Source organism: Chionomys nivalis, chromosome 11 (assembly GCF_950005125.1).
Source record: "Chionomys nivalis chromosome 11, mChiNiv1.1, whole genome shotgun sequence".
Classification (NCBI taxonomy): Eukaryota; Metazoa; Chordata; class Mammalia; order Rodentia; family Cricetidae; genus Chionomys; species Chionomys nivalis.
Window position 1 is genome coordinate 28423330 of NC_080096.1, and position 26130 is coordinate 28449459.

The 26130-nt window shown below is 47.9% G+C and overlaps 1 protein-coding gene across 6 annotated transcripts in view; it reads left to right on the forward strand.

Annotated features, from left to right (window-relative positions):
- The window catches only part of Macf1 (microtubule actin crosslinking factor 1), a 345446-nt gene that overhangs the window by 6806 nt on the left and 312510 nt on the right, over nucleotides 1-26130 (forward strand). Inside the window, exon 1 of one of the 6 annotated variants that reach the window (XM_057784475.1) lies at nucleotides 15051-15326. The exons of the other annotated variants lie outside the window; for them this stretch is intronic. Within the exon in view, the coding sequence (XP_057640458.1) occupies nucleotides 15233-15326 (94 nt within the window). The 5' untranslated portion in view covers nucleotides 15051-15232. Of the gene's footprint in view, nucleotides 1-15050; nucleotides 15327-26130 lie in introns of those variants that run through there. 6 annotated transcript variants of the gene reach the window in all.

Below are 26130 nucleotides of genomic sequence, written 5' to 3' on the forward strand. Positions count from 1 at the left end.
CAGGTGTTGGGCTGTGTTCTTATGCTCTGATTCTGGCATCATGCTGATCTTTGCATCCTGATCCACCAATGGCTGTCTTGGGGAGGGGGCTGGACCAGTGAAGCTGGAGAAGGGGAGGCTGCTGCAGTTAAAAATAACTGTGCTGCCGTTGGGTGTTTCCTTAGGAAAGAAGAGAGGCAGCTGAGTCGGACCAGGCTGCTACTTTAGTGTCTGGCTCAAGTCTCCATACGGTTTTAGAATGTTGTGGGGGCTCCACCAGAGTAATGAAACAGGCGGTCTTGCTTCTGGGGAGACTCCCACATGTGGGTGCTGGGACACCCTGAATGCTCTGAAGCTCTCTGCTGCAGAATTTGCCTTCTGGGGGGAAGTGAAGTCAGGCTCACACTGGAAGCAGCTGTGTCCTGTGTAATCTTCTCCTCCCCCGGGTTTTGGGTTATGAAGCTAAGTGGGGGTGTCAGAATCAGTCTCATCAAAAGCTGGGCAGTGGTGGCGCATGCCTTTAATTCCAGCACTCAGGAGGTGGAGGCAGGCGGATCTCTGTGAGTTCGAGGCCAGCCTGGTCTACAGGAACTAGTTCCAGGACAGGAACCAAAGCTACAGAGAAACCTTGTCTTGAAAAAAAAAAAGAACCCAAGAAGAAGAAGAATCAGTCTTATCAAGTGTAGAGACTTCCAAGTCCCTAGCCTTTACAGTTGGTGTCTTGAGCAGGTCTTAGGACCCCACCTTTGGTTGAGGGGTGTGATGGGAACTCCCTGCTGGTCACTATTGGAGAGAGGTAAGCCAGTGTTGAGAAAGCTTCTTCTCAAGGCAGACTTGCCAGACTCAGAGATGCTGCCATCTAGCCTGTCCCTGCCTGCCCTCACTGCCCTCACACCTTTCTTGCCAACCCTGTTCTTATCTCCCCAAGCCTAGCCCCTTCGAAATGCACCAAGAGTCAATTGTGAGAACTTTAGGGTTTCCAGAGGTTTCAAGAGGCTGTGAGCTGTCAGGACACACGCTAGGCTAAGGCCCTGAGGCCCTGGGGACTTCTGTGAAGTCACACAGGATTGGCAGGCACAGATCTAGGTAACTCCTAGTGTGAGGTTGTTCCCATTTCTTAGACCACTTGGCCCTGTCTGACTCCTGCACAGGTGACAGTTTAAATAGCTGGCCTGATCTCCAAGTCACCGCTGGGAGCAGCCTTCAGATACTGACCAATAGAAAAAGGAGAGGGCAGGGGCAAAACTGGAGAGAGCCAATAGCCTGTCTCAGTATCTCCCTTAAATTCAAATTCCACACCTCAGGCCTCTCTGTTGTTTCTTCTCCTCTGACTCTGTCTAGAGTGAATAGCAGCCCTAATGGCTATCCTTACTCACTGAGGGCGGTTGACACGTGGTGGTGGGGGCTGGGGAGCTTATTTTAACAAGGTATACAACATCAAACTGGGCGCTGGGAGTGCACGCCTTTAGTCCCAGCTCTAGGGAGGCAGACACGGGCAGCTCTCTTGAATTTGAGGCCAGCCTGGTCTGCAGAATGAGTTTCAGGGCAGCCAGGGCTGCACAGAGAAACTCTGTCTCAAAACAAAACAAAACAACAAAGCTCTATTCTTTGAGGCCTGTGGAAATAGGTGAAGAAAATGGTCAGATATCATGTGGTTTTACAACTACACAACTCTAGGGGGCACCATTCACATTTGTTGCGCTGTGGATTTGTACAGTTGTTGCGACTAGTTTCTCGCAGACACCTGTCAAGTGTCTTGTTTTGACTAGGACAGAGTTGGTGCAAAGGGATTCATTCACCTTCCACCCATCAATTAGGTATTCATTCATCCATCGATTTAGGCCTTTCTTAGTTTTTGTTTTGTTTTGTTTGAAACAGGGTCTTATATAGCCCAGGTTAGCCTCGAACAATGAGGCTGGCTTTGAAGTCTAGTCTTTCTGCCTCTACCTACCAACAGATGGATTTCAGATGTGGGTCACCAACCCCAGCTTTGTTCAGTTTGTTTTATTTTGTTTTAAGGTTGAGGAAAATTTTATTAGCATCTGCAAGAAAATCTGCAGGGCAGGCAGCTGTAAATCTCAGCAGCTGCCTGGAGGAGGAGAATGGAGAAGAGAAGGGAAAACACCTTGCGGTTTGCGTTAAGTGGGCCTAGCGGTCAGCGAGCCACACAGTGGGAAGGGGGACAGTGGAGGAAGAGTAAGGACACCCCGTGTGTAAGCATCCTTCATCAGCAGGGAGGAAGAAGGAGAGGAAATTGTGTTTTTCGGATTAATTAGAAAAGTGAGCTAACATAGGAAGCTGAAGCTGCAGGCCTGCAGCCCTACAGGAGACTGCCGTTGTTCTGTTTCTCCCTATGATGTCAGACTCTCAGTCTCTCTGCAGCAGCTTCCCATGCTGCCCCCCCCCCTTTTGCTTTTGCCATTGATATTCAAAGGCAGCTGAAGATGTGGTTCTTTCTTCGTGGAATTCAGTCTAGCCGAGAGGATGGGAAGAAACTGATTGTGCTGTGAAAGTCGTACACAGGAACTCAGGCTAACCAGTTGGACAGCATCGTAGAAAGTGCTGTTCCCAACATCTGCTCCATTGCAGCCTCCTCCAAGAAGCCGCCTCCAATCCCTCCTATAGAACAGTTCATCTCTTCCAAGCCCTTTTCCATCTTATGTTCTAGCTCCTTGTTTCCTGGTTCATTGCCCACACCAGACATGGACCTTGTTCTAATCGGGAGTCCCATCTTGCTTTTCTGACCGTGGGCAGACAGTCCTGAGAACACTGGTGCCACGCTCTTCATGGAAGGGCATCTGCTCCTCTTTTTTGTCCATGCATCTCTCCTCCGGAACAACAGATTCATCCATCCATCCATCCATCCATCCACCCATCCATTCATCTATCTATTCAATAAAAAGATTGAGCCCCTGCTATGTACCAGGAACTACAGACACAGTTGTATCCAGAGTCAGGAAATCTATCTAGCCAGATGACTTTAGCCAGTTTCATCTGTAGAAGGAGCTTCACTTTCATCTGTAAAAGACAGGGCGAGGGGAGGGGAGAGCAGTCATACCTGCTTCCAGCAACCTTTGACTGGGGATCAGAGAGGACTGGTAAAAAGAGGTGTACATGTCCATTACTGCACTTAGTGTGGTCCTTCCTAGTACTTGGTTAGCAACCTAAACTGTAGGAGGCCAGCAGTTTCCTAGGTCAGCAAGGAATGGGCCTGAGCTTGCCACTTCCGTTGCTTTCTTTTGTTCAGTCCAAAGGCTTTGTCAGAGAGCAGGTGGACATGGTTTGTTCTGGCCAAGCCACAGATGGGATCAAGGGCTGTAGGGGTAGGAAATGGGACTCCAAAGAATATTTCTACTGGGGACCCCTATTCCCGGGCAAGCAATCTTTCTTGTTCCGAGCATTTTGGAGCTTTGTACCCAAGAAGGCTCCTTCGCTTCCCAGCTTCTCTCGCTTTTCTTGGCTGTATGTTGTGGGTCCCTGGCTCTGTTCTGGAGCTTGGTTTCAATAGCAGGAGAGGCCTGGGAAAGTGGGGCAGCGAGCTGTAGCTACACCACCAGCTCAGCTGCAGTGCTTTGAAAGTGAATCTGGGTCACATTTGCTGGAGGGATAGAAAATGACCACGTGGGCAGGATTCTGTGCAAGCAGCTAAAAAGACAGCCAAGCCGTCCTTTCTCTGAGGCTCAGGGTCCCTTTGGGACCCCAGCTGGTGAAGGAGGTGGTTGCTGGATGGCGAGGGGCAATCCTTTCTTTGCACCATTGGTTTCCCACCATGCTTTTCGAGTGAGTTCCAGGTAATACAGAGGAATAGCAATCTGGCTTGTGGCTGTCTCTTCTGGACGTTAGGAATGCAGAGAAAGGACTTGGGGACAGTGGAAGGCTGTCACGAGAAGAACTGACTGTCACAGGATCTAGGACCGCACTTGCCTCTACTCTAACAGCACGCCACCTCACAGGCATGTGATCATTCCTGGGTGTGAGAATTAATTAGCCACCACCCAAGTGTTAATTCGAGCCTGTCTGGCATCTTTTCTCATAGTTGCTGTAGCTGAGGCCTGCCGTGGTTTGACTTGATAGCCTGCCGGTAGTTGCCTGGCTTGGCTCTTCTGTAGCATCAGGAAGGGTCTTCCCAGCTGGACTCTCTCCTTGAACTAAAGATGCTGCTAAAGAGAAGTGAAGCCCCGTGATCCGAAGAATGATCACGACCTGTGCCCCACTCTTACCCCGATGTTTTATGGCCAAGGGGAGGATTCTGCTCCAAGCCTCAATGAGTGTGTCTTTGGGCATGCGCTCCTCACACCTTTGCTTGTGGAAGAGTAAACGACAGTTTAGGCTTCCATTCATCCATGCGAGGGAATGATTTTGTGTTCCCTTGGTTGGGGACCCTAAGAAGTTACTAACCTCACATTTTCATTGTTAAAATCGGGGAGCAAGAGAGCTGCCTCAGAGTTTTACAAAGTGGGTTAAGAGATCACAGGAGTAAGCCGCCTGCCCTGTAAACTGCCTCTAACGACATTGGCCAGTCCCCTTAGTATCCTTGATTCGCGCACACGCTTCCTCATTGGTCTGTGGGCGCTGGTTTACCTGTCTTTCATTGGTGCTGCACTTAAATCGGTCCTTTAGCTACCTTGCTCAAGGCTCAGCCAGGGCTTCAGGGTTCAGCTCCTACCAAGGAAAGCGGTGGGGATGCAGGCTGAAGAAAACTGTGGAAGTTCCGTGGGGAGAGGGTTCCTCTTGCACCTGCCCATCTGGGACCTGGAGCCGGGAATGCCTTTGATCTGGGACTTGGAAAAGAACTAGGAGCTTGCTAGGACATCCTGAAGAGAGGGACACACCCACTGGGTTTTCATCCTTTCTCTCCTTTCTTTGCCCTCAGCAAGAAGGGGGAAATGAAAAGGGAACAGTTGGTGGGAGTTAGGAGTTAAAGAACACTAAGGGTGGCTGGGGCGTGAACTCTGGACCCAGCTTGGGAGCTCCTGAGAGCTCATGTCATGGTTGGTAGCCCGACTGCCAAGCCCTAGGTGTGTACCAGGGCTTCACACATGTCATTTCGTCCTCACAGAACCCTAGGACATCACTGCTAGCAGAAAAACTAAACACCTTGTCTAGATTTGTGCAGCAAGCTAACGGGAAGTCGGGGTTCAGCATTATCAGTATGCGGTGTCTCCAGAAGCCCCACAGGCGCACCGCTCCCTGGAGTTACTGAGTACTGGGCGCCAGGTCCAGCTGATGCCAAAGCCTTTGCTCTGTCCAGAGAGCTTCAAATACAAGAGCAGCGAGAATGGAGTTCTGATAGTCATCACCCCAAAACAAGAATTACCAACCAGAGCATGCCTTTGATTGCAGTGCTCATGAAGCACGGGCAGGTGGGTCTCTGTGAATTTGAGACAGTCTGGTCTACAAAGTGAGTTTCTACACCAGCCAGAATTACATAGTGAGACCCTATTTTTTTTTTTTTAAAAAAAGGAAATTTAGAATGATGGTGAGTTTTAACTCTGCCCGCACGCTCTGCTTCTGCCTCTGTACTCCAGTTATAAAGGAAAGTCTGTAGGTGCTGTAGGCTCCTTAGGAGGCTGAGGCAGGAGCATTCATGCTTCAAAGCCAGCTTGAGGAGCTTTAGTGAGACTCTGTCTCATAGTAAAGGTACAAATGGCAGTTGGGAACATAGCTCAGGAGCAGACTACTTGCCTAGCCTGCAAAAGGCCTGACATTCAGTCCCCATTACTGAAAAAGACAATTTGGGCAGTCAGATACTTTTGCATGCCCTCCAACTTTTTTTTTTTTTTATTAGCATATATCTAGTATATAAAATAATGACTTGGCCGGGCGGTGGTGGCGCACGCCTTTAATCCCAGCACTTGGGAGGCAGAGGCAGGCGGATCTCTGTGAGTTCGAGACTAGCCTGGTCTACAAGAGCTAGTTCCAGGACAGGCTCCAAAACCACAGAGAAACCCTGTCTCGAAAAAAACCAAAAAAAAAAAAAAAAAAGACTTTTTTTGTTGTGACAGAGTTTCTTTGTGTAACCCTGGCAGTCTTGGACCAGGCTGGCCACAAACTCAGTGATTTGCCTCTCTGCTGAGATTAGAGGTGTGTGCCTTTAATTTCATTACTTTTTTCTTTTTTAAAAAGATTTATTTATTTATTATATGTAGTGTTTCTGTACTGCATATATGCCTGCTGGCCAGAAGAGGGCACCAGAGCACATTACAGATGGTTGTTGGGAATTGAACTCAGGACCTCTGGAAGAGCAGCCAGTGTTCTTAACCTCTGAGCCATTCCCCCAGCCTCTTATTGACTGATTGGTTGATTGATTGGTTTATTTTTGGTTTTTCTGTGTACTTCTGGCTGTCCTGGAGCACACTCTGTAGACCAGGTTGGCCTCGATCTCTGCAAATTCCGCCTGCCTCTGAATGCTGGGATTAAAGGCCTGCACCACCATTGCCTAGCTTACCTCAGAAGACTTTTTTTTTTAAGTCCCCCTCCCCTAGATTTATTTATTATGTATACAGTGTTCTGCCTGCAGGCCAGAAGAGGGCACCAGAGCGCATTACAGATGGTTGTGGACCATCATATGGTTGCTGGGAATTGAACTCAGGACCTCTGGAGGAGCAGCCAGTGCTCTTACCCTCTGAGCCATCCAGGCCTGCCTCAGAAGACTTTTAAGATCATAGAGAAAAGGAATCCGCCTTGTGAGCAAAGCCTGTGTGTAAGACCTGTTCTGATGCTTAGGGAAGTATTCCACCTGACTGTTCTCACCTAAAACCAGAGACTGCTGCACTGTAGAGCCTGCCTGTTGAGGCCTTGGGGATTAATGCTCAATTTTCTCCTTTCACAGGTTTCTATCATGGGGCAGTGTGGGAAGGAGAGATTTAAGGTGGAGGGAAGTCTCATAGATAAATTGCTGCATCTTTCAATTTTGGAAACATCCTAATTTACTGAATTAAGAACCTCACTGCCAGCACTCGGGAGGCAGAGGCAGGTGGATCTCTGTGAGTTCGAGGCCAGCCTGATCTATAAGAGCTAGTTCCAGGACAGGCTCCAAAGCTACAGAGAAACCCTGTCTCGAAGAAGAAGAAGAAGAAAAAAAAGAAACCTCACTGCCTAGGAGGGTGAGACCCTTCCTGCAGGAAGGGCAATAGGGTGTGAATGAGGTTTGACACTTTTATTTTGTTTGCTTTTGTGTTTTTTGTTGTTGTGTTGTTGTGGGTTTTTTTTTTTTTTTTGCTTTTTTTCAAGACAGGGTTTCTCTGTGTTGTTCTAGCTGTCCTAGAACTAGCTCTGCAGGTCAGGCTGGCCTCAAACTCACAGAGATTTGCCTGGCTCTGCCTCTGGAGTGCTGGGATTAAAGGTGTGCACCACCACCGCCCAGCATGAAGCTTGACTCTTTCAAGAGGGAAAAGAATACAGTTTTATTTGCACAGAGGTTGGGATCGCTATTGATTCGTTCCTTTGCATGTTACATGCTGTTTTGGACCACTGTATCTGGTTTTTCTTTGACCACCAGCTCCCAAATAATGACACAGGGAGGCAGAGGCAGGTAGATCTCAGTGAGTTTGAGGCCAGCCTGTTCTATAAAGTGGCTTCTAGGGCAGCCAGGACTGCTATACAGAGAAACCCTGTCTCGGAAAAAAAGAAAAACAAGCAAACAAAACACAAATTTAAATTAACCTGTTTGTATTAATCTACATTCTGCCGTGTGGCTCATTATCTCTCTCCTCAGTATAATACATGCAATGCTTTCTCTGCATCTTTCTGGCTAATCCCCACCTCTTAGATTCTTTTCCCGGAAGTCCTGCCTATCCTATCCTGCCTAGCTATTGGCCATTCAGCTCTTTAATAAATCAATCAGCAGGTGCCTTTAGGTAGGCCAGGAAGGACAAACACATCTTCACACAGTGTGATCAAATATCCTGCAATAGATCCCAATGGTTAAGTGGACTTTAAGAAGCAGGTGTTCTATAGTATAAAGGAGACAGACACCTTGCCCTGAGGTCTCTCAGCTTCAGTAAGGGGCCAAACTGTGAATGACTCTAGGTCTGCCTAAGGCAACCCACTGTCTTTCTAGTGCACAGTAAGATAACAACAGCTAACATCTGTGCAGCACTTCAAGGTTCACGGAGTGTCTCTGCACCCAGTCATGAGAGGCCAGGGCACGTGAGGCATTCCACACACCTTTGGGACAGCCGCTGATTAGGGCGCCTTTGCTCATTCTCCGCATGGGAGATTCTTTGGCAGTGACTCTGAGAAGCCACAGGAGAAGGCCTAGGGAGACTCTAAGGTGGTGAGACTTGGCCAGTTGCTATGGTTACCCAGCCATCTGGGTAACCATTTTGAAGGTTGCTATGGTGATGGGCTGCATGGTGGCAGGGAACCTTCTTCCTGGGTGGCTGGCACCAGCCAGGCTTTTGAGATGAGGGGTACTGCCCTTCCACAGCAGAAGAGGGCAGCACACATGCGGGTGAAGTCTAGCTGCCCCGAGGGGACGTCAGACAAAACTCAGGCTTCCAGGCAGCAAGCAACTTTATCTGGGACTGGCCAGAGGGAAGGGCTGGACCTGGAGACAGGACTCCTGAGACAGAGACTAGAAACAGGCTGTTTGCTTTCAACCAAATGATAAGATTGAACAGTCTCTGTCTTGCCTGTTACCAGATTCTATATAGGGGAATGTAAAAGACACAGCAGACAGTGCTGTAAAAAGGAATAGAGCTCGCGTGCATGCGCGCACACACACACAAACACACACTCACGCCCCTACTTGCAAATGTATTTATAAAGCATCAATTAACACATAGAAAATAGAGCTGTGTACACCGAATGGAAGAAGTGCTGGGAGTAAGCCTCCAGAGGCTGAGGGGCCTCAGCCGGAGATGCTATCCTTCTCTACTCTTTCCAAGCGGCTCAGAAAAGGACCTCAGTTCTTGCTCACTGAGGAAATGTTGGTTTGACTTTTTTCTTTTCTTTTTCTGAGACAGAGTCTCACCATGTAGCTCTGGCTGTCCTAGAACTATGTAGTCCAGGCTGGCCTGAAACTCATAGAGAGTACCTAGGGAGTGCTGGGAGGAAAGGCATGTGTTACGCCTAGCTTCTGAACTGGATTTGTTTGTTTGTTTGTTTATTGGTTTTTAGAGATAGGGTTTCTCTGTGTAATAGTCCTGACTGTCCTGGAACTCAATTTGTATAGTAGATTTTTTGTATACAAAGATTTACCTACTCTGTGTGTGTACCAGCCACTGGGAGTTCTGGGATTTCTTTCTTCTTATTTTTTTAATAATTTATTTTTTTATTTTCTATGTATTGGTGTTTCACCTGCATGTATGTCTGTGAGAGGCTATCAAATCTTGGAGTTACAGACAGTTGTGAGCTGTCATGTGGGTGTTGGGAATTGAACCCGGATCCTCTGGAAGAGTAGTCAGTCGGTGCTCTCAACCTCTGAGCCATCTCTCCAGTCCTGAATTATGGGATTTCTGCCCGGGTCAGTTAAAAGTAGCTTCATGTGTTAGAGTGAGCTTTCACGTGGGATTTCAGCAGGCAGGAAGAGAGTGGACTTTTTAGGCAAAGGGTCGGAGTTTGGTTCCGGGGAGGACGCTGCCCACAGAGTAGGAGACGCTGTGAGAAACAAGCATACTATTTATGTGGGTGTGCGTGCCTGTAGCAGCTGAGATTGAACTAAGGTCTGTTGCATGCTAAGAATGTACTCTACTACTGAGCTACAGTCCCAACCCAAAGGATTTTTCAAGTACCTTAGCCTAATCAGAAGCCATGATCAGCTGAGTATTTGGGGTCATCTGGTTCACTCATTTTTTTTTTTTTCCTTTGGTTTTTCGAGACAGGGTTTCTCTGTGGTTTTGGAGCCTGTCCTGGAACTAGCTCTTGTAGACCAGACTGGTCTCGAACTCACAGAGATCCGCCTGCCTCTGCCTCCCAAGTGCTGGGATTAAAGGCGTGCGCCACCACCGCCCGGCTCACTCATTTTTTTGTAGTTGATCATAATTTAAAAAATTCAAGGAGCCGGATGGTGGTGGCGCACACCTTTAATCCCAGCACTTGGGAGGCAGAGGCAGGCGGATCTCTGTGAGTTTGAGACCAGCCTGGTCTACAAGAGCTAGTTCCAGGACAGGCTCCAAAACCACAGAGAAACCCTGTCTCGAAAAACCAAAAAAAAAAAAAAAAAAAAAAAAAAAAAAAAAAAAATTCAAGGAGTGTCCTAAATATTAAATGTTATTTGCCATATGCTGAGGATTTCATGATAACTAACACATACAAAAGCCCCAGGCCTCTTAGAGCTAATGTTTTAGAAAGGGTAAAAGTTAAGTTGGCAGGGGCTGGAGAGGTGGCTCAGTGGTTAAGAGCTCTGGCTGCTCCTGCACAGGACCTGGGTTCAATCCCCAGCACCCACATGGTAGGTCACTACTGTCTGCAGGGCCAGTTTCAGGGATCCACAGCTCTCTTCTGGCTTCTGTAGGCACATGCTTTGTACACCTACATCCATGCACACAAAACATTCCTGCATATAACAAAATAAATTTAAAAGATAAGATGGCAGTGCATGCCTGTAGCTGAGGCTGAGGCAAAAGGAACTCAAGTTCAAGGCCAGCCTAGGCAACATTGTGAGAACTTTCAAACAAAGAAGAAAGACCTTGTCTCAAAGAAACAAGAACAGTGGTCGAAGAAGAGATCCAACACCCACACTTTGTCGTCTGACCTCCATTCCTATGCTTTGACACACACACACACCCCCCATGTGCACAAAATAAATAAAAATGTATTAAGAAAGAAACAAAGAAAAGGGAGCAGTGTACAGAGTACAGGCCTGTATCTCAGGTACTCAGTGCTCAGGAGATAAGGTAGGAGAATTGCAAGTTCAAAGCCTGCCTGGGAGCCGGGCGGTGGTGGCGCACGCCTTTAGCCTTTAATCCCAGCACTCGGGAGGCAGAGGCAGGTGGATCTCTGTGAGTTCAAGACCAGCCTGGTCTACAAGAGCTAGTTCCAGCACAGGCTCCAAAACCATAGAGAAACCCTATCTCGAAAAAACAAACAAACAAACAAACAAACAAAACAAGCCTGCCTGGGCAATTTAGATATTGTCCCACAATAAAGAGTAAAAGGGAGGCCTGGTTTAGTGTCAAACAGCCTCAGGAGTCAGAAGCAGGTGGATCTCTTTTAGTTCCCGGCCAGCCTGGTATACAACTAGAGTTCCAGAATAGCCCAGGCTACACAGAGAGACCCTGTCTCAAAAAAAAACAAAACAAACAAATGAAAACAAATGTAAAAGAAGGGGAGAGACAGCTCAGCAGTTTAGAGCACTTGCTGCCCTTACGAAGGCAGGAGAGAGCTTCACAACACACATAGGGGCTACTGACAACTCCAGGGGGCCTTGTGGCCTCTGCAAGCATCCACAATGATGTCCCCCCCCAATTAAAAAAGTCTAAAAAGGAGGGCTGGGGATAGAGTTCACCTGTAGAGTGCTTCTGCCGAACCGGGAAATCGAGGAAGGCTTCCCTGTGAGCATTTCCAAGAGGAAAACGAGTTACACTAAAGGAGAGGAACAACGGAGTGCGTAGTTTTGGAGAAAACCCGATGGGAAGGCTCTGAGTTAAGAGAACATATTTGACGCACACCTTTAATCCTGGCAGGCAGATCTCTGTGAGTTTGAAGCCAGCCTGGTCTACAGAGCTAGTTCCAGGACAGTTAGGACTGTTACACAGTAAAACCCTGTCTCGAAAAACCAAAAAGAAAAAAAAAAACAACAAAGGAGAGAAGGAGAAAGGGAGGAAAAGAAAGGAAGGAAGAATGAAAGAACGAAGAAAGGAAGAAGGAAAGAAAGAAAGCATATTTGAGGGGCTGAAAAGTGTCAGGGTTTTTGGCAGAGGGGCGCTTGACAAAAAGTGGGTTTACTGCCTTGCACTACCGGTCTCACCCACTAGAGGTCCTCCCAAGTTCGTTTTTACGTCTGCTCCTTCCATTGCAACCTCTTTAGAAATTCCACAGCAGGCCCACAAGTCAGGAGGAGCCTCAGAGCTTTCAGGATTGTATGCTTTGGCAATAAACTTAGACTCTCGCTTGGGAAAAAAAAGTAAAACAAAAATAAAAGCAAAAACCCCGCATTTTGGAAGGCTTTCTTCCCCCCCTTCCCCCGCCCCCCAGCAGCTTTGAGCCTAGTACAAATTTCTCCCTATAAAACAGGAACAGCAGCCAAACATGTGGACTTCCCCTTTCCCATTCATCAGAAGAATGCTTTACTTCAAACTCTCAGGGGAGTATTTAAATGCAAATTTCGTCAAGAAAGCCACTTGGGTTGGAGAGAGAGGCACTCTAGCTACAGCGCAAACCAGAGCCTTCTTCCTAATTACCAGGTTTCTTTCCTTTTCTTCCTTTTTCCCTTTTGGGGGCTGTCACTATGTATAAATATAGTTTAGGCTGCCCTCAAATATACAGTTCTCTTGCCTTAGCCTTCCAAAGGCCTGGACTGCAGATTTGCATCACCACTCCTGGCTATACTGTTTTTTCTTTTTTTGGGGGGGGGTAGGTACTCACAGAATGGGGACAATGACACAGGGTGGGGGTGGTGGTGGGGGTCTCACTGTGTAGCCTTTTCTAGCCTAGAACTCACCTTGTAGACCAGGCTGTTCTCTGATTCACTGTGATCCATGCCTGGTTTTTTACTGTGTTTCTTTTTTTTTTTTGGTTTTTTCGAGACAGGGTTTCTCTGTGGTTTTGGAGCCTGTCCTGGAACTAGCTCTTGTAGACCAGGCTGGCCTCGAACTCACAGAGATCCGCCTGCCTCTGCCTCCCAAGTGCTGGGATTAAAGGCGTGCGCCACCACCGCCCGGCTTTACTGTGTTTCTTAATAGGAACCTCAGCCCTTTGCCTTATCCTCCCTAGCCTCCTGGTCTAGACGCTTCCCTCTGTTATTTCCCAAGCTTTGACGAGAATCAGTCACTATTCTTGAGAAACCTGCTCACAAACCGGTGCTGGGAGAAGGCCTAGGAGGGATGGGGGCCTTTTCTGTTTGCTCCAATGTACTGGGAGAGGAGGCAGGTGTTGGTTGGTGAAGGGGGCGAGGGTGGAGGCCTGTGGAGGTGAATTTGGCCAGGCCCTCTTAGCCCTATTGGTGTAAGCAGTGTGGAAAATGCAGTGACTCAGCGCTGGCCCAGTCCAGAGCTCCAGAGGAGGCAATTCCCTAGTCTCTGCTGTCAGTCACCACACTCACGCCTTCAGTTTGAGTTCTCTATAGCTAAGACCCCTTCTCCTTGTGTTTGCAGACTAAGCTCATTAGCAGCTGGCCTCAATCTGTGAACTATGATTTTTTTTTTTTTAAGAACAGAGTAAAACTGGAAAGAGAAGAGCATTTGCCCCAAGGATCTTCCTTGTTCTCTTTCAGGCCCTCTTGGTGTAACCTCCACACTTAGAACTTGGGCAGCTCAGCAAAAAATGGATGGGAAGACAGACAGACGAATGATTAGTTATTTGCTCAGCTGCTTTCCGACCAGGGTGTGACGCGGAAGGCTATATTGCACCTACTAGTGAGAAGCGGCGTTTCTTTTTCTGGTTATTGGTGTGCTGAGCAATGGTTGACCAAATAACTGACATTACTCACGAGGTACAAAGCTACAGTTCTTGCTCTAGGCTAAGAGGCTCCTACCTCAAACTCTTAAGAATGGGAACTGAAGTGGAATTCCAAGTGTCAATTTTGGTTGCTCAATGCCACGTGAAATCTTTTTATATGTGCTCATGTGCCTTCACGGTGGCATTTACTAGTCTAAGTACCACAACCACTTCCCCGTCCCCTGAAAAACAACGGTTGAATGGGGCCTGATGTGGGTTAAAAGTATCCTTTACAATTACCAAAGTTCCTCTCGTTTGTCTGAGACAGGGCCTTACTCTGTGGGCCAGGCCAACTTTGAACTGTAGCAATTCTCCTGCTTCAGCCTCTTGACTGCTAAGATGACAGGTGTGAGCTGCCATAACCGTCTCGGAATCCCTCAATCATTGCTCTTGGTTCCAGCCAACCCATGAATCCTGGGATTGAAGGACACAATGAGAACCTGAGGACGCTGGGAACCCTTTTACAAAATGGTCCCAAAGAAATTCCTGCCCGTATTTACGTTTCTTTTTCTTTCTGGAGGGCGGGGAATAATTGGCTCTTGGCTTCGCTCTTGTTGTCCTAACCAGTTTTACTGCAGAAGCCTTTCTTTGTTCCCTGACAGTCCTGCTGCGGCCTCAGGTTCTCACATTTGTCCCTTTTGATCTAAGTCGCTCCGTTAAGAGAGCTGTCACAGTTTACTAATCCTATTGGGTCCCCCTTCCCTGGGTTGATGCCCTCCTCCCACATGCAGTCGGAATCCTGTTTTCATTGCTTTCTCAGTTGTCATTTCTCAGGCTCTGCTCCTTGGCCTGGTTTACTTTACGGTGATGGCTCTGTCCCCCTGGCTTCCACTTCGGTTTTGTCTCTTTCTGGACAACCCTTTGTTCCTGGGCTTCTTTGTGGTCGTACTTCGGCCTCCCAGAGCAGTCCTGGCCGGGGCTTGCCCTCGTCTCGGTTCTGGAGCCGTCTGGCCTTGGATGTAAGGCGTCTAGGTCTTTTGCTCCCCGCCTGCCTTCAAGGTTTTCTCTAGGACCTTCTCCCGCAGCCGCACAGGCCGTGGCTCCCGCCTTTGTCCCGGCTGCCGGTGTAGGGCAGCGCTGAGTGGGGCTGCGGCTCAGCCTGGGTCGGCCCGGGGGGTCTCCCGGCCGCCACCACCCGCCGGGCCTCTGATCCTGACGGACCCGGGGCCTCCTGTCGGCGGCCCGGCCTGCTCGCCGCCCCGCTCCCTCCCGCGGCCCGCCCGGGCGGTGTTCGGTGGCCCACCCGGCCCAGCAGGCTGCGGCCGCGGGCTGAGACGCGCCCGGCGGCGGAGGCGGAGGGCTGAGGGGCGGGGAACCGGCCCGGCCTGGCGCTCCTGACAGGAGGCGCCGCCGCCGCCGTCGCGCCGGGGCGGGCTGAGGGAGGAGCGGAGCCGAGGGGTGGGGAGGCGGAAACGCGAGCCGGGACCGGCGGAGCGCGAGCGGGCCGGGTGCGAGCGGGCTGAGGAGCCGAGCGCGACTGCCGGACCGGGCGCGAGACGGACGCAGAGCCGAGAGCGAGAGAACCGAGGGAGCCGCCGCCACCGCCGAACCGCACAAAGGCCGAGGCTGGGGCCGCCGCCGCCGCCGCCTCAGCGCGCGGGCCTGGAGCCGGCGCCCCCCGGGGCCCCGGCAGAGCGCGGCGCGGGCAGCCATGGCCGGCTACGTGCCGGGTCAGCAGCCGGCCAACCGCAGCCAGGAGAAGGAGTTCGTGCAGGCGTACGAGGATGTGCTGGAGCGCTACAAAGGTGAGGCTGGCGCCGGGCCGCCGCTGGCCGGAGCCCGAGGCCGCGGCTTGGCCCTCGCTGCCCCGCGCGCGGCCGGCTGCAGGTGGGGCGGGGGGCGCGCCCACCCGCGCGGGCCGGGGCCGGGAGCCGCGGCCGCCACTCGGGGACCGGCTTCTGGAGAGTTGAGATAAACCCGGCGAGCCCTGCTGCCAGGCCGGCGCTCCGCTATCACCACTCACACTGTTTGCTCTATTATCTGGCCGGGGCCGGAGGAAGAGAGACGTGGAACTGGCTCTGGAGACCGACTGCTGTGGGACTGGGTGGCGGAGGAGGAGCTGGGCTCGAGGGAGAGGCTCTCCATCGGTTTCCCGGGGCGAGCTTCCCAGCGGTGGCTCTCCGGAGGTCGCCCGCCCGCTTTTGTCTCCCCGACTCTCGGAGGAGTGGCGCGCGGGGAGCCTAGGTTGCCGAGCAGCGCTCTGGCCGGGGGTCGTGGGGGATCCGGGTGGGTTGCGTGGCCCGTGAGTGTGCAGATTTCGGTGGCGAGGCCTCCCCACCCCCACGTCACTCCCTCCCTCGGTGTCTGGGCTGCCGGCATGAGGCAGGGGGCTATTTTTCCCCCCTCTCAGAAATAAAGATTGGTCTCGGAGCTCGGATTTCAGCCCCTGGAGGCTGTCTTGCGAAGCGGTTGAGCGAGTTAATGCCTAATCTCCGCCGAGTGCACGCAGAGAAAGTTTTGACAGGCCAGCAGGGCTGCAGGCTGCCTTCCCTAAGCGCCCAGGTGCCCCGAGTGGAAGGCAAGGGTGCGTGGCGCTGGGGCCCCAACTTTGATTTATCAGTGTGCTCTCGACCGCAGCTTGCACTTTCTCCCAGAAAGTTCACAGGCAGCCCCCCCCCCCATCCCCTTTTAAAGCTGGGGCTCTGTGACTAGCCTTGAAGGAGAGAAATCTTCAAGCCTTACGACCGAGGCCGGCATACGTGTTTACAACACCTACCCAGTGAAGGGAAACTAACGACAAAGCTGTAACCCACCCCCCATTCTTTTTCTGGTCACACTAGAGCTCTATTTGGAAATGCAGCATGGGGGTGGGGACCAGATGAAATGGTAAAAGGGACCCTCTGGGGTTCTATTTGTTTTTGCTGCATCAGCTTCTATAAGCCGTCCAGTTTTCCTGCCTGCAGGGAGTTTTCTGTCAGCCCCCCGTGGCCCTTTTAAGAAGTACGGATTATTCCCGAGCGCGGAGAGGTTAGGTTGTGCTGTTCAACTTCATTGAAAAAGCTGCTTGCTGAATACTTCCATTAAGTCTCCTCTGCAGGCTTTTTAGCAACCCTGGGCGACTCCTCAGAGGGAGGCTGTGGTGGGGCTGGCTCCGGCTGTGGCAGCTTTCAGCCGGCAGAGTTAAAGCCCAGATACAGGAAGAAATCTCAGGACCTCCCTGGGTTTAGCTACTGGTGACTCCCAGCTGAAAGGAAGTTGGGCTCCCTTGTCATGGTAAAGAGGAAGCAGGGCTTGTTCCTGGATGGGCGCCTGGTGTTTCGGTCTTTCAGGCATCTCACTCAGTATGACTTTGTTCCAGTGTGGAGGAATTCGATTCTTTTCAGATGCAGGCCCATTTCTTTCTTTTATTTCTAAAAGACGCTTTTCTTTTCTATCTATCTTGAGTGTTTTGCCCGCATGTATAGCTTGTATGGCTATGTACCGCGTGGGTGCTTGATGCCTGAGGAGGTCAGAAGAGGGCTTTGGATCCCCTGAAACTGCAGTTATGGATGGTTGGGAGCCACCATGTGGGTGCTGGGAATCAAACCTAGGTCTTCTGTAAGAGCAACAGGTACTCTTAACTGCAGGGCAAGACAATCTTTCCAGTCTGCAGTCTATCAATTTTTTTTTTATTAAAAAAAAAAAAGCCTTGGGGTTAGAGAGATGGTTCAGCAGACAAGAGCATGCACTTCTCTTGCAAAGGGTCAGGGTTCAGTTCCCAGCACCAGTGTAGTAGCTTACAACCTTTGGTAACATCTGTTCCAGGGAATCTGACAAACCTCTTTTGGTGTCCTTGTGGACCAGGTACACATATGGTACACATGAATTCCTGCTGACACACACATGCACAAAAACAAATAATCTTTAAAAAAATTAGCACATCCATGCCCTCAGTTTCAGCATCTGGGAGACCAAGGTAGATAGATCTCTGAGTTGGAGGCCTGCCAAGTGAGCTATGTCTCAAAATAAAATAAAAGTTGTAAATATTAAAAAAGAATTCGTTTTGGAGAGAAATGGGAGAAATTGGTATTACTGCAGGCTTCTAGACCTTCAGTGGTAAGCCTCCAAGTTAGTTGCATCCTTACTGTAATAATTCGAGGAATTATCTTTATACAAAACAAAATGGGATTTTCAGATAGAGCAGGAGGTCTGTAGTTCTCAGCGACATAAATTGCCCATAGAAGGGGCTAACGTGACAAGTGATGTAGTCACAGTGTGGATGGAGCAGAGCTGGGGACGAAGCAACTTTATTGGGAATGGTTGTCAGGATTTTCCAGAACTGCTTGGCAACTCTTACCCTGCGTGTTGGTAGTGAGCATGGTTTTGGCAGGACTGGAAGATTCAGCATGGACATAAATGCTCTCCTTCACTTCCCAAGTAGCCCACAGGCTGTTTCGGAGAGCTGGCCAACAGTCAAGAAGCACTGGATAGCTTGATGCTAACGTTTCGGAGTGGGAGCAACCCCCCATATCCCTCAACAAGTGGCTGGGCATTGGAGATGCTAGGATGATGAGAGAGGTCTGGTTCCTGCCCTGGTTATTCATATCTAGCAGGGCAAAGACAGACACAAGTGATTCTGAGGCTGATGAGGACAGAGAGAATCTTTCTGGGGTTCCTTGGGATGTTTGGGCTTGTCCTTTTGTTTGTTTGTTTCAGGGTCTTGCTGTATAACCCTGCTTTTAATTTTAAAATAGTTAGTCGACTTGAAGACAGGTTTTCAGCCTCGGACGGATGGGCTTGTAACTAGCTGAAACTGGCTTTGAGTTCCCAAGTCTCCTGTCTGTGCTTCTTGGGATTACAGGCTAGTACGCGGCGCCAGTTCAGAATTAGATTTTGTGTTTTCACAAAATTTTGAAACTTAAAAGTCTAAATGTGTCAGCCTGGGCCAGGAATAAGAAAGCGTTTACATTTCAACATGGATAATGTTGACAAACTTCAGAATTGACTTACAAGTTGAAATTCTTGTTATGTAGTTAGTGAGGACTGATGGTCAGCATACCACAGAAAGTCACTGCACAGAGTTACACGAAAGATATGTCTACACACACACATAAATGTGTAAGCACACACACAGGACAATTTGATTGTGGTAGAAAGGTTTTTGAGTTCAGATTTGGGCTCAAGTCTAGCTCTGCATCTCTGCTGTCGTAACCCTAAAAACACTGCTGACTCACTCTTTATGTTTTTGTCTATTAAAATCAAACAACCAATGATTTATTGGTTTTTATGAGAATATCGAGCTGTTAGCATACATTATGCTATCACTGTTTTTAGAATTTTCATGTATAAAATTTAGATTTTCAAAGCCATTTCTTATTCATCTTACTTGAGTTCTGTAATACCCTACACAGGTAGTATTACTAAGAGCATTGAATTTAGACACAAGGACTTGTCCAAACACAGGTTTCCGAGCTCGGGATAAGGGTTTCACATTGAGGAAGTTTTGACATCAGAGCATTGACTTGGGTTTAGTTGTGAAAACGTTAGTAAAACACAATTATTAGTGTCATTGCTGGCCTTTAGCCTCTGAAGGATAGGGGCATGATGGAAGGGCCTTGTAATTCTACAGCTCTGAACTATGGAGACTTTCTTCTCCCCTTGTTTATTTTAAACACAGTCTTGTTATGTAGCCCTGTCTGGCCTGGAACTCATTATATAGACCCGGCTTGGCTCCAACTCCCAGAAATCCACCTGCCTCTGCCTTCTGATTAAAGGTGTGTGCTTTTCTCCCACTGGTTATGGAGAAGTTTGTGATATATAAGCCTCTGAGAATTTTATACACAAAATGATGCAATTTTGCAAACTCATCAGAAAGTGTAGACTGAAGATTTGGAATTGCTTACCTAAGTAACACCCTGAAGAAACCCTAGGTCAAAAGTGAACTCAGTTCTTAAGTTCCCTTTTAGAACAAAGTCCTGGAGTTGGAGTGGATTGCTTCTAGAAAGAACAATGGTGTATTTGCTGTTTCTGGACATAGACACTGTTAATTCAGAAATTGAGTCAAGTTCATCTGCTGGGAAATCACAAGCTTTGGTCTTACCACACTGTTGAAATAATACAACGTGTGCATGTACTAGCAGTGCTTATGGGAACCCTGGCCTTGGTCTGGCTTGGCAAGTGATATGACAGGCGAGGGGGATCCGCTAGCCATGGTCTGTTGTCCTGCTGGGTTTCAGTGCCTGTTCCAGATCTTGGCAGGAACAGAAATGTCCAGGGATTGAACCTAGGACCTCCTGTGTACGAAGCAAGTCTTTTACCCTTGGTCTATATCTCCAGCCCTTTAAATATTCGTTTGTTTATTTAATATATATTTATTTTGAGATATAGTCTCTGCCTGTCCTTTAGTGCTCCATCTTCCTGCCTCAGCCTCCCTAGAGAGCATTTTGTGTTACTTCTAATAAAACATCATTTTTTTCCCTGCAGAACTTCTCAGTTTGGGATAGATTACAGTAGGTCGCTGAGTCTTTGTCTCCAGGGTTGGGCTTTTCCATGATTTGATTTGGTCTGGACACAAACTGTGCCTCTTGCTACTGTTCAACAGGGTCCTCTGTGTCTGTGCTGATCTCAGAGCCCTTCATTCAGGTTCTCATCCTGCCTCTGCCTTTTCTTAGGTCCCCTCTTCTTACAATGGCCTCTTCCTTTCTGGGTATGTGAATCTTACCTCCTTTAATGAAGCTAAAGCATCATATTTGCATCTCCCGTGCATCTTTCCCCAATTATTTTATCCGTTGGTGGCTTCCTTCTTTCTCTCATGTCTTATAATATCTACATCACGATTAGTTTCTCAATTACATATATATTGTAAAAATAATGCTCTTGCGTTGCTCTTGACTTTTAGGGAAATAATGCTCTGTAGTGTAAAAGTGCTAAGGCTTCTGTCTTTTGTGGTTGTACCATCTATGGTATCATCCATGTACTCTCCCATTGAGTGACACCCCAACCCCTCAAATAGGAGCTTTGTTTTATTTATTTAAAAGATTTATTATGGCCGGGCGGTGGTGGCGCACGCCTTTAATCCCAGCACTCGGGAGGCAGAGACAGGTGGATCTCTGTGAGTTCGAGACCAGCCTGGTCTACAAGAGCTAGTTCCAGGACAGGCTCCAAAACCACAGAGAAACCCTGTCTCGAAAAACCAAAAAAAAATAAATAAATAAAAGATTTATTATGGATACATACGCCAGCCAGAAGAGGGCACCAAATCCCACTATAGATGGTTGTGAGCCACCATGTGGTTGCTGGGAATTGAACTCGGGACCTCTGGAAGAGCAGTCTATCCTCTTAACTTCTGAGCCATCTCTCCAGCCCCTCCCCCATTTGTTTGTTAATTTTTTTTTTTTTTTTTTTTTTTTTTTGGTTTTTCGAGACAGGGTTTCTTTGTAGCTTTGGAGCCTGTCCTGGAACTCCCTTTGTAGACCAGGCTGGCCTCGAACTCACAGAGATCCGCCTGCCTCTGCCTCCCGAGTGCTGGGATTAAAGGTGTGCGCCACCACCGCCCGGCTCTGTTTGTTAATTTTTGAGCTAGGGTCTCAATTCAGCCTTTGCTGGCCTTGAACTTACTGGCCCTCCTACTTCAGCCTCTAAGGCCAGGATTGTCCAGGTACCAGTCTTTTAGGGCAGTTGGTATATTTATTGGATGTATGGTTGATTGTTGGGAATCTCTCTCTCTCTCTCTCTCTCTCTCTCTCTCTCTCTCTCTCTCTCTCTCTCTCTCTCTCGGTTTTTAGAGACAGGGTTTCTCTGTGTAGCTTTGGAGCCTGTCCTGGAACTCACTCTTGCAAAACAGGCTGGCCTCGAAGTCACAGAGATCCTCCTGCTCCTGCCACCCAAGTGCTGAGTTTAAACCTGGTTAGGAATTTCTCTTAAGAGAAGGGATAGTTGTATGAGTACTTTCAAGCTATATTTTTGTAAAATTGCTCAATTTGGGTTGGGAAAATGATTTAGTAGTGAAAGCTCTTGCCTTACAAGCAGCAAGTGTGAAGATCAGAGTTCAAATCCCTGTAACCCATGGAAATCTCACTGTGGTCTGGTGGTACCCTACTAAATATAATTCCAGTGCTCCAAAGGTAGAGACAAGGAATTCCTGGGCAAGCTGGCTAGCTAGATTCGCCTTATTGGTGAGCTCTGGGTTCAATTGAGAGGCCCTGCCTCAGTGAGTACAGTGCACAGTGATTGAGGAGGACTCCCAGTGTCAGCCTCAGATCTCTACATGCCGCATGCACACACGTATGAACACACATGCACACTTGCATGAATACCACATATACATGAAAAAATATGATATTTAATGTATAAAATTTTAACATATGGGAATGAATGTATATATAGGTTTTGTGTGTGTGTGTGTGTAGGAGCCAACAGATAGATGCAGTGTGCCTAAGAGAGAGTACAGTGCTCAAGGACAGCTTTGTGGTCAGTGTCCTGTCCTTGTTCTGGCTGTATAAAATTGTGTTAGAGTGGAAAGCTCCCTGCGTATAAGCGTGTGTTTTTCTCTTTTCAGACTTTGAGTGATCATGTGTCAGTAATCAGGGATGTTCCAATTATCAGGGATGATTTGGCCAGTAACCTGAGACAAGTTAATTAATTGGTCAGTCATCATCATTTTTTAGACAGGGCTTTGCCAGCTGTACTGCTGGGTTCTGTCTTGCTATAATACGTTTCTATAGTAATTTTTACTCAGAAAGATAAACATGGTTGCTTTGTGTTGATGCAAAGAATAAGCTTGTTTGGGTTGCCTTTTGGAGTTCAGACAGTTTTCTATCCAAAGGAACATGCTGATTGAAACATAGGAAGTAATTTCTTTTGGCTTTGCTTTTTAGTCAGTGAATCAGCCCACTGTCCTTTATGTTTTGTTAGTGCCTCTAAGAGATACTGTGTTGGAGCATGTGGTACTGGGGAGATGGGTGGGACACTTAAAAGCATGGAAAGAATGAGATTGAGATTAGGAGTAGATGTGGGGCATGATGGTGTGCATGCCTGCAATTCCTTCCAGTTGAGGAGGGGGGTTTGAGACCAGCCTGGCCTGCATAGTAAGTCTCTGTGTTTTTAAAAAAAGGAAAAAGAATCCTGGTGTGGTGGTTCAAGTTTATAACATCAGCTATAGAGGGGCTGAGGCAGGAGTATCTCTAATTTGAGGACAGACTGAACTGCAGAACTGAGTTCCAGATCAGCCTAGGCCAGATAACAAGATTCTGTCTCAACAAAGCAAAATAAAGCATAGCTGAGTTGGTGGAGCACTTGCCTAGCATTCAGAAGCCCTGGGTTTGCTTCCTAGCCCTTCGTAAACTGGGTGTTGTGTTGAATGCCTGTAATTTCAGCCCTTGGGAGCTGTAAAAAGGAGAATCAGGAATTTAAGTCATCCTTAAATACATAGTGATTTCCAGACCAGCCTGGAATGCATGACACCCTGTCCTCAAACCAGACCAGAGCAGAGCAGATCAAAATCTAACCAACCAAATAAACAAAAAACCCCAACCAACCAACCAACCAACCAACAAGCAAACATAACCCCAAACAACTAAACAGAAATAAAACAGAAGACTCTGGATAAAGTGCTTGATGCAGCCTCAGATCCCCACAATGCGCAGATGCAGGCGGGCTGTCTGTATTTCAGAGAAGGGATCACCGGTGCAAGCTGGTTAAGTAGACTAGCCCAGAATAAGGTGGGAAGTAGTTTGAAGAAGACACCCGCTTCTATAGGCAGACATGGGTACACACACATACCTACACATTTTTTAACACTAAAACATGAATGCATAACTTGTGCACATGTGCACTCCCATGTGGTGACACACACACACACACACACACACGAGAGTATGCAGAGAGAGAAAAAAGAAAGGTAGAATCTATTAGGAGTAGGGAGGAAACTCTGAAATGCGACTGTGAAAGCCTGTGTTTCCTACTCTGGGAGGAGTGATGTGGATGATGGTGAGAGTGAGAGTGCTCTGCAGGCGCCAGCTACTCTAGAGGTGATGCAGTTGAGTCATGAAACTAGACTAAGAGGTGATAGAAAGGCTGGAGAGAGTGTTCACAACCACCTGTAATCCCAGTTCCAGGGGACCTGAAACAAAGGCACCAGGTCTGCATATGGTACACAAGCATACATGCGGATGTTCACACCAGGTCTGCATATGGTACACAACCATACATGCGGATGTTCACACCAGGTCTGCATATGGTACACAAGCATACATGCGGATGTTCACACCAGGTCTGCATATGGTACACAAGCATACATGCAGACATTCACACCAGGTCTGCATATGGTACACAAGCATACATGTAGATGTTCACACAATAAAAAGAAAGAGGGATGAGTAAGGTCTGGTGGCACAAATCTTTAGTCCCAGTGCTAGGGAGGCAGAGGCAGGTGGGTCTCTATGAGTTCAAGGCCTGCCTGGTCTACATAGTGAGTTCTAGGCCAACTAAGCCTACATGGTACAATTGTCTCAAACAAACAACCCTCCCCAAAACACACACACACACATAGTAACAGAGAGAGAGAGAGAGGAAAAGAACAAAGATGTTTAGGTGGAAGCCCTACCGCCGTCCATGTATACCCAAAAAGGTTGGGATGTTGGGGATCTCCAGCTAGGGGTTTCATTCCTATTCCATGCTCTGGTCTCCTTTGATTTCAAATCCCGTCTTTGAGAAAGCCTGCCAAAAGTCAACCCCTCCCTGGGGCTGCTCAAGACCATGCCTATAGGCCATATTTGCCGTTTGATTTCTCACCTACTTTCCCAAGGGTCACCCAGGAGATGCTTTGCTCTGTTCATTAAACCTGATTTATCAGTTCGGTTTGATTTGGCTTATTGCATCCGTGATGGAGGAACCTAGCAACCGGGGTTCCAATATCTATCAAAAGATATATTGGATACCATTGGGGCATCTTTACTGACTACACTTCAGGATTTTGTTTAAACAATTTTTAAATTATTTTTAATTATGTGTGTGTGTGTCTATGTTGTGGGTATGTATTTGGTGCTCATGGAGGTCAGGGTTTTGGATCACCGTGTAGCTGGAGTTTAGGGAGTTGTGAAGCATCTGACATAGGTGCTGAGAACTGAACTCAGGTCCTATGCAAGAGTATCAGGCACTCATAAACACTGGGCCATCTCTCCACCTCTGACTTTAAATTCAGATACTAATCTTGCTAATGGTTTCCTGTAAGATTTACCTTCAAAAATAATAATTGGAGGATGGAGAGATGGCTCAGCAGTTAAGAGCACTGACTGCTCTTTGGGAAGACCCATGTTCTATTCCTAGCTTTCAAATGGTGGCTTACAAATCATCTCTAACTCCAGATCCACAGGACCTGACACTCTTCTGGACTCCCTAGGTACTAGGCACACAAGTCGTGCACGACAGACATATATGCAGGCAAAATACCCAAGCACATTAAAAATAAAGAAGAAAATAAATAAAATGAGAATTAATCCCTATCCCAGGACTTCTTTAGAAACTCCTCTTTGTCTGTATACAAGCATCATGTTTTAAAAGGATTTGACTCATGAATTTGTAAGATAGAACCTGCCACTCCTAAGTCATGTTTAACCTTTTCTTCTCATTTAAATTAGCAAATGCTGGTGTCCCATTGCTGTGGGACAAACCTTCTGTAGCCTGTGAATACGTTTCTCTTGTTGGTTGATAATGAAGATGCTTTGGCCGATAGCAAGGCAGAATATAGCTAGTGGGAAAGCCATACTGAATACAGGGAGGGTCTGAAGAAGTGTGGGTCAAGGAGATGCAAGAACCTGCCACTCCTGAGTCTTGTTTAACCCTTTCTTCTCTTTTAAATTAGCAAATGCTGGTGTCCCATGATATCTAGTTGTGTTGGTTGTTCTCTTTTTTCTTCCTCACTGCTCCCCTTTGGTCAGCTTGACACCAAATAGAGCCTCCTGGGAAGAGCAAACTCTAGTTGAGAAAATGCCTACATCATATTGGCCTGCAGGCATGCCTGTGGGCCAGTTCTTTATTAATGATTGATGTGGGAGTTCTCAATACACTGTGGGCAATGCCACTTGGGCTGGTGGTCCTGTATTGTATAGGAAAGCAAGCTGAGCAAGCCAGTAAGCAGAGTTCCTCCGTGGCCTCTGCTTCAGTTTCTGCCTCCAGGATCCTGTCTTGGTTTCCTTTGATGATGGACTGTATTTGTGTATTGGAGGACTATATTTATTTGACTGTTAGCTGTCAGGCAAATGTCCTTTCCTCCTCAACTTGCTTGGTCATGGTTTTATAGCACAGCAATAGAAAGAAAACTAGGATATTAGTCTGCCTATTCTCTGCACAACTTTTGTTGTAATCATTTTAACAATAAATAACTGGCAAGGGTTATATAAGAACCCATTAAATTTTCATCAAGACCTATTTTGCCATTTTTGTTTGTTTTGAGACAGGGTCTCACTCTGTAGCTGTGTGGCCTGGAACTTGTGGCTGTTTTCCAGCCTTAGCTTTCTGAGTGCCTAAGTTACCTACCATACAGCGTTCAGGTCTACCCCGATTTGTCAGTTTCTCAGAGTGTTGGGGGTTTCTTTGGAAGACTTACGTGTTCATCAGTAAATATCTATTGAA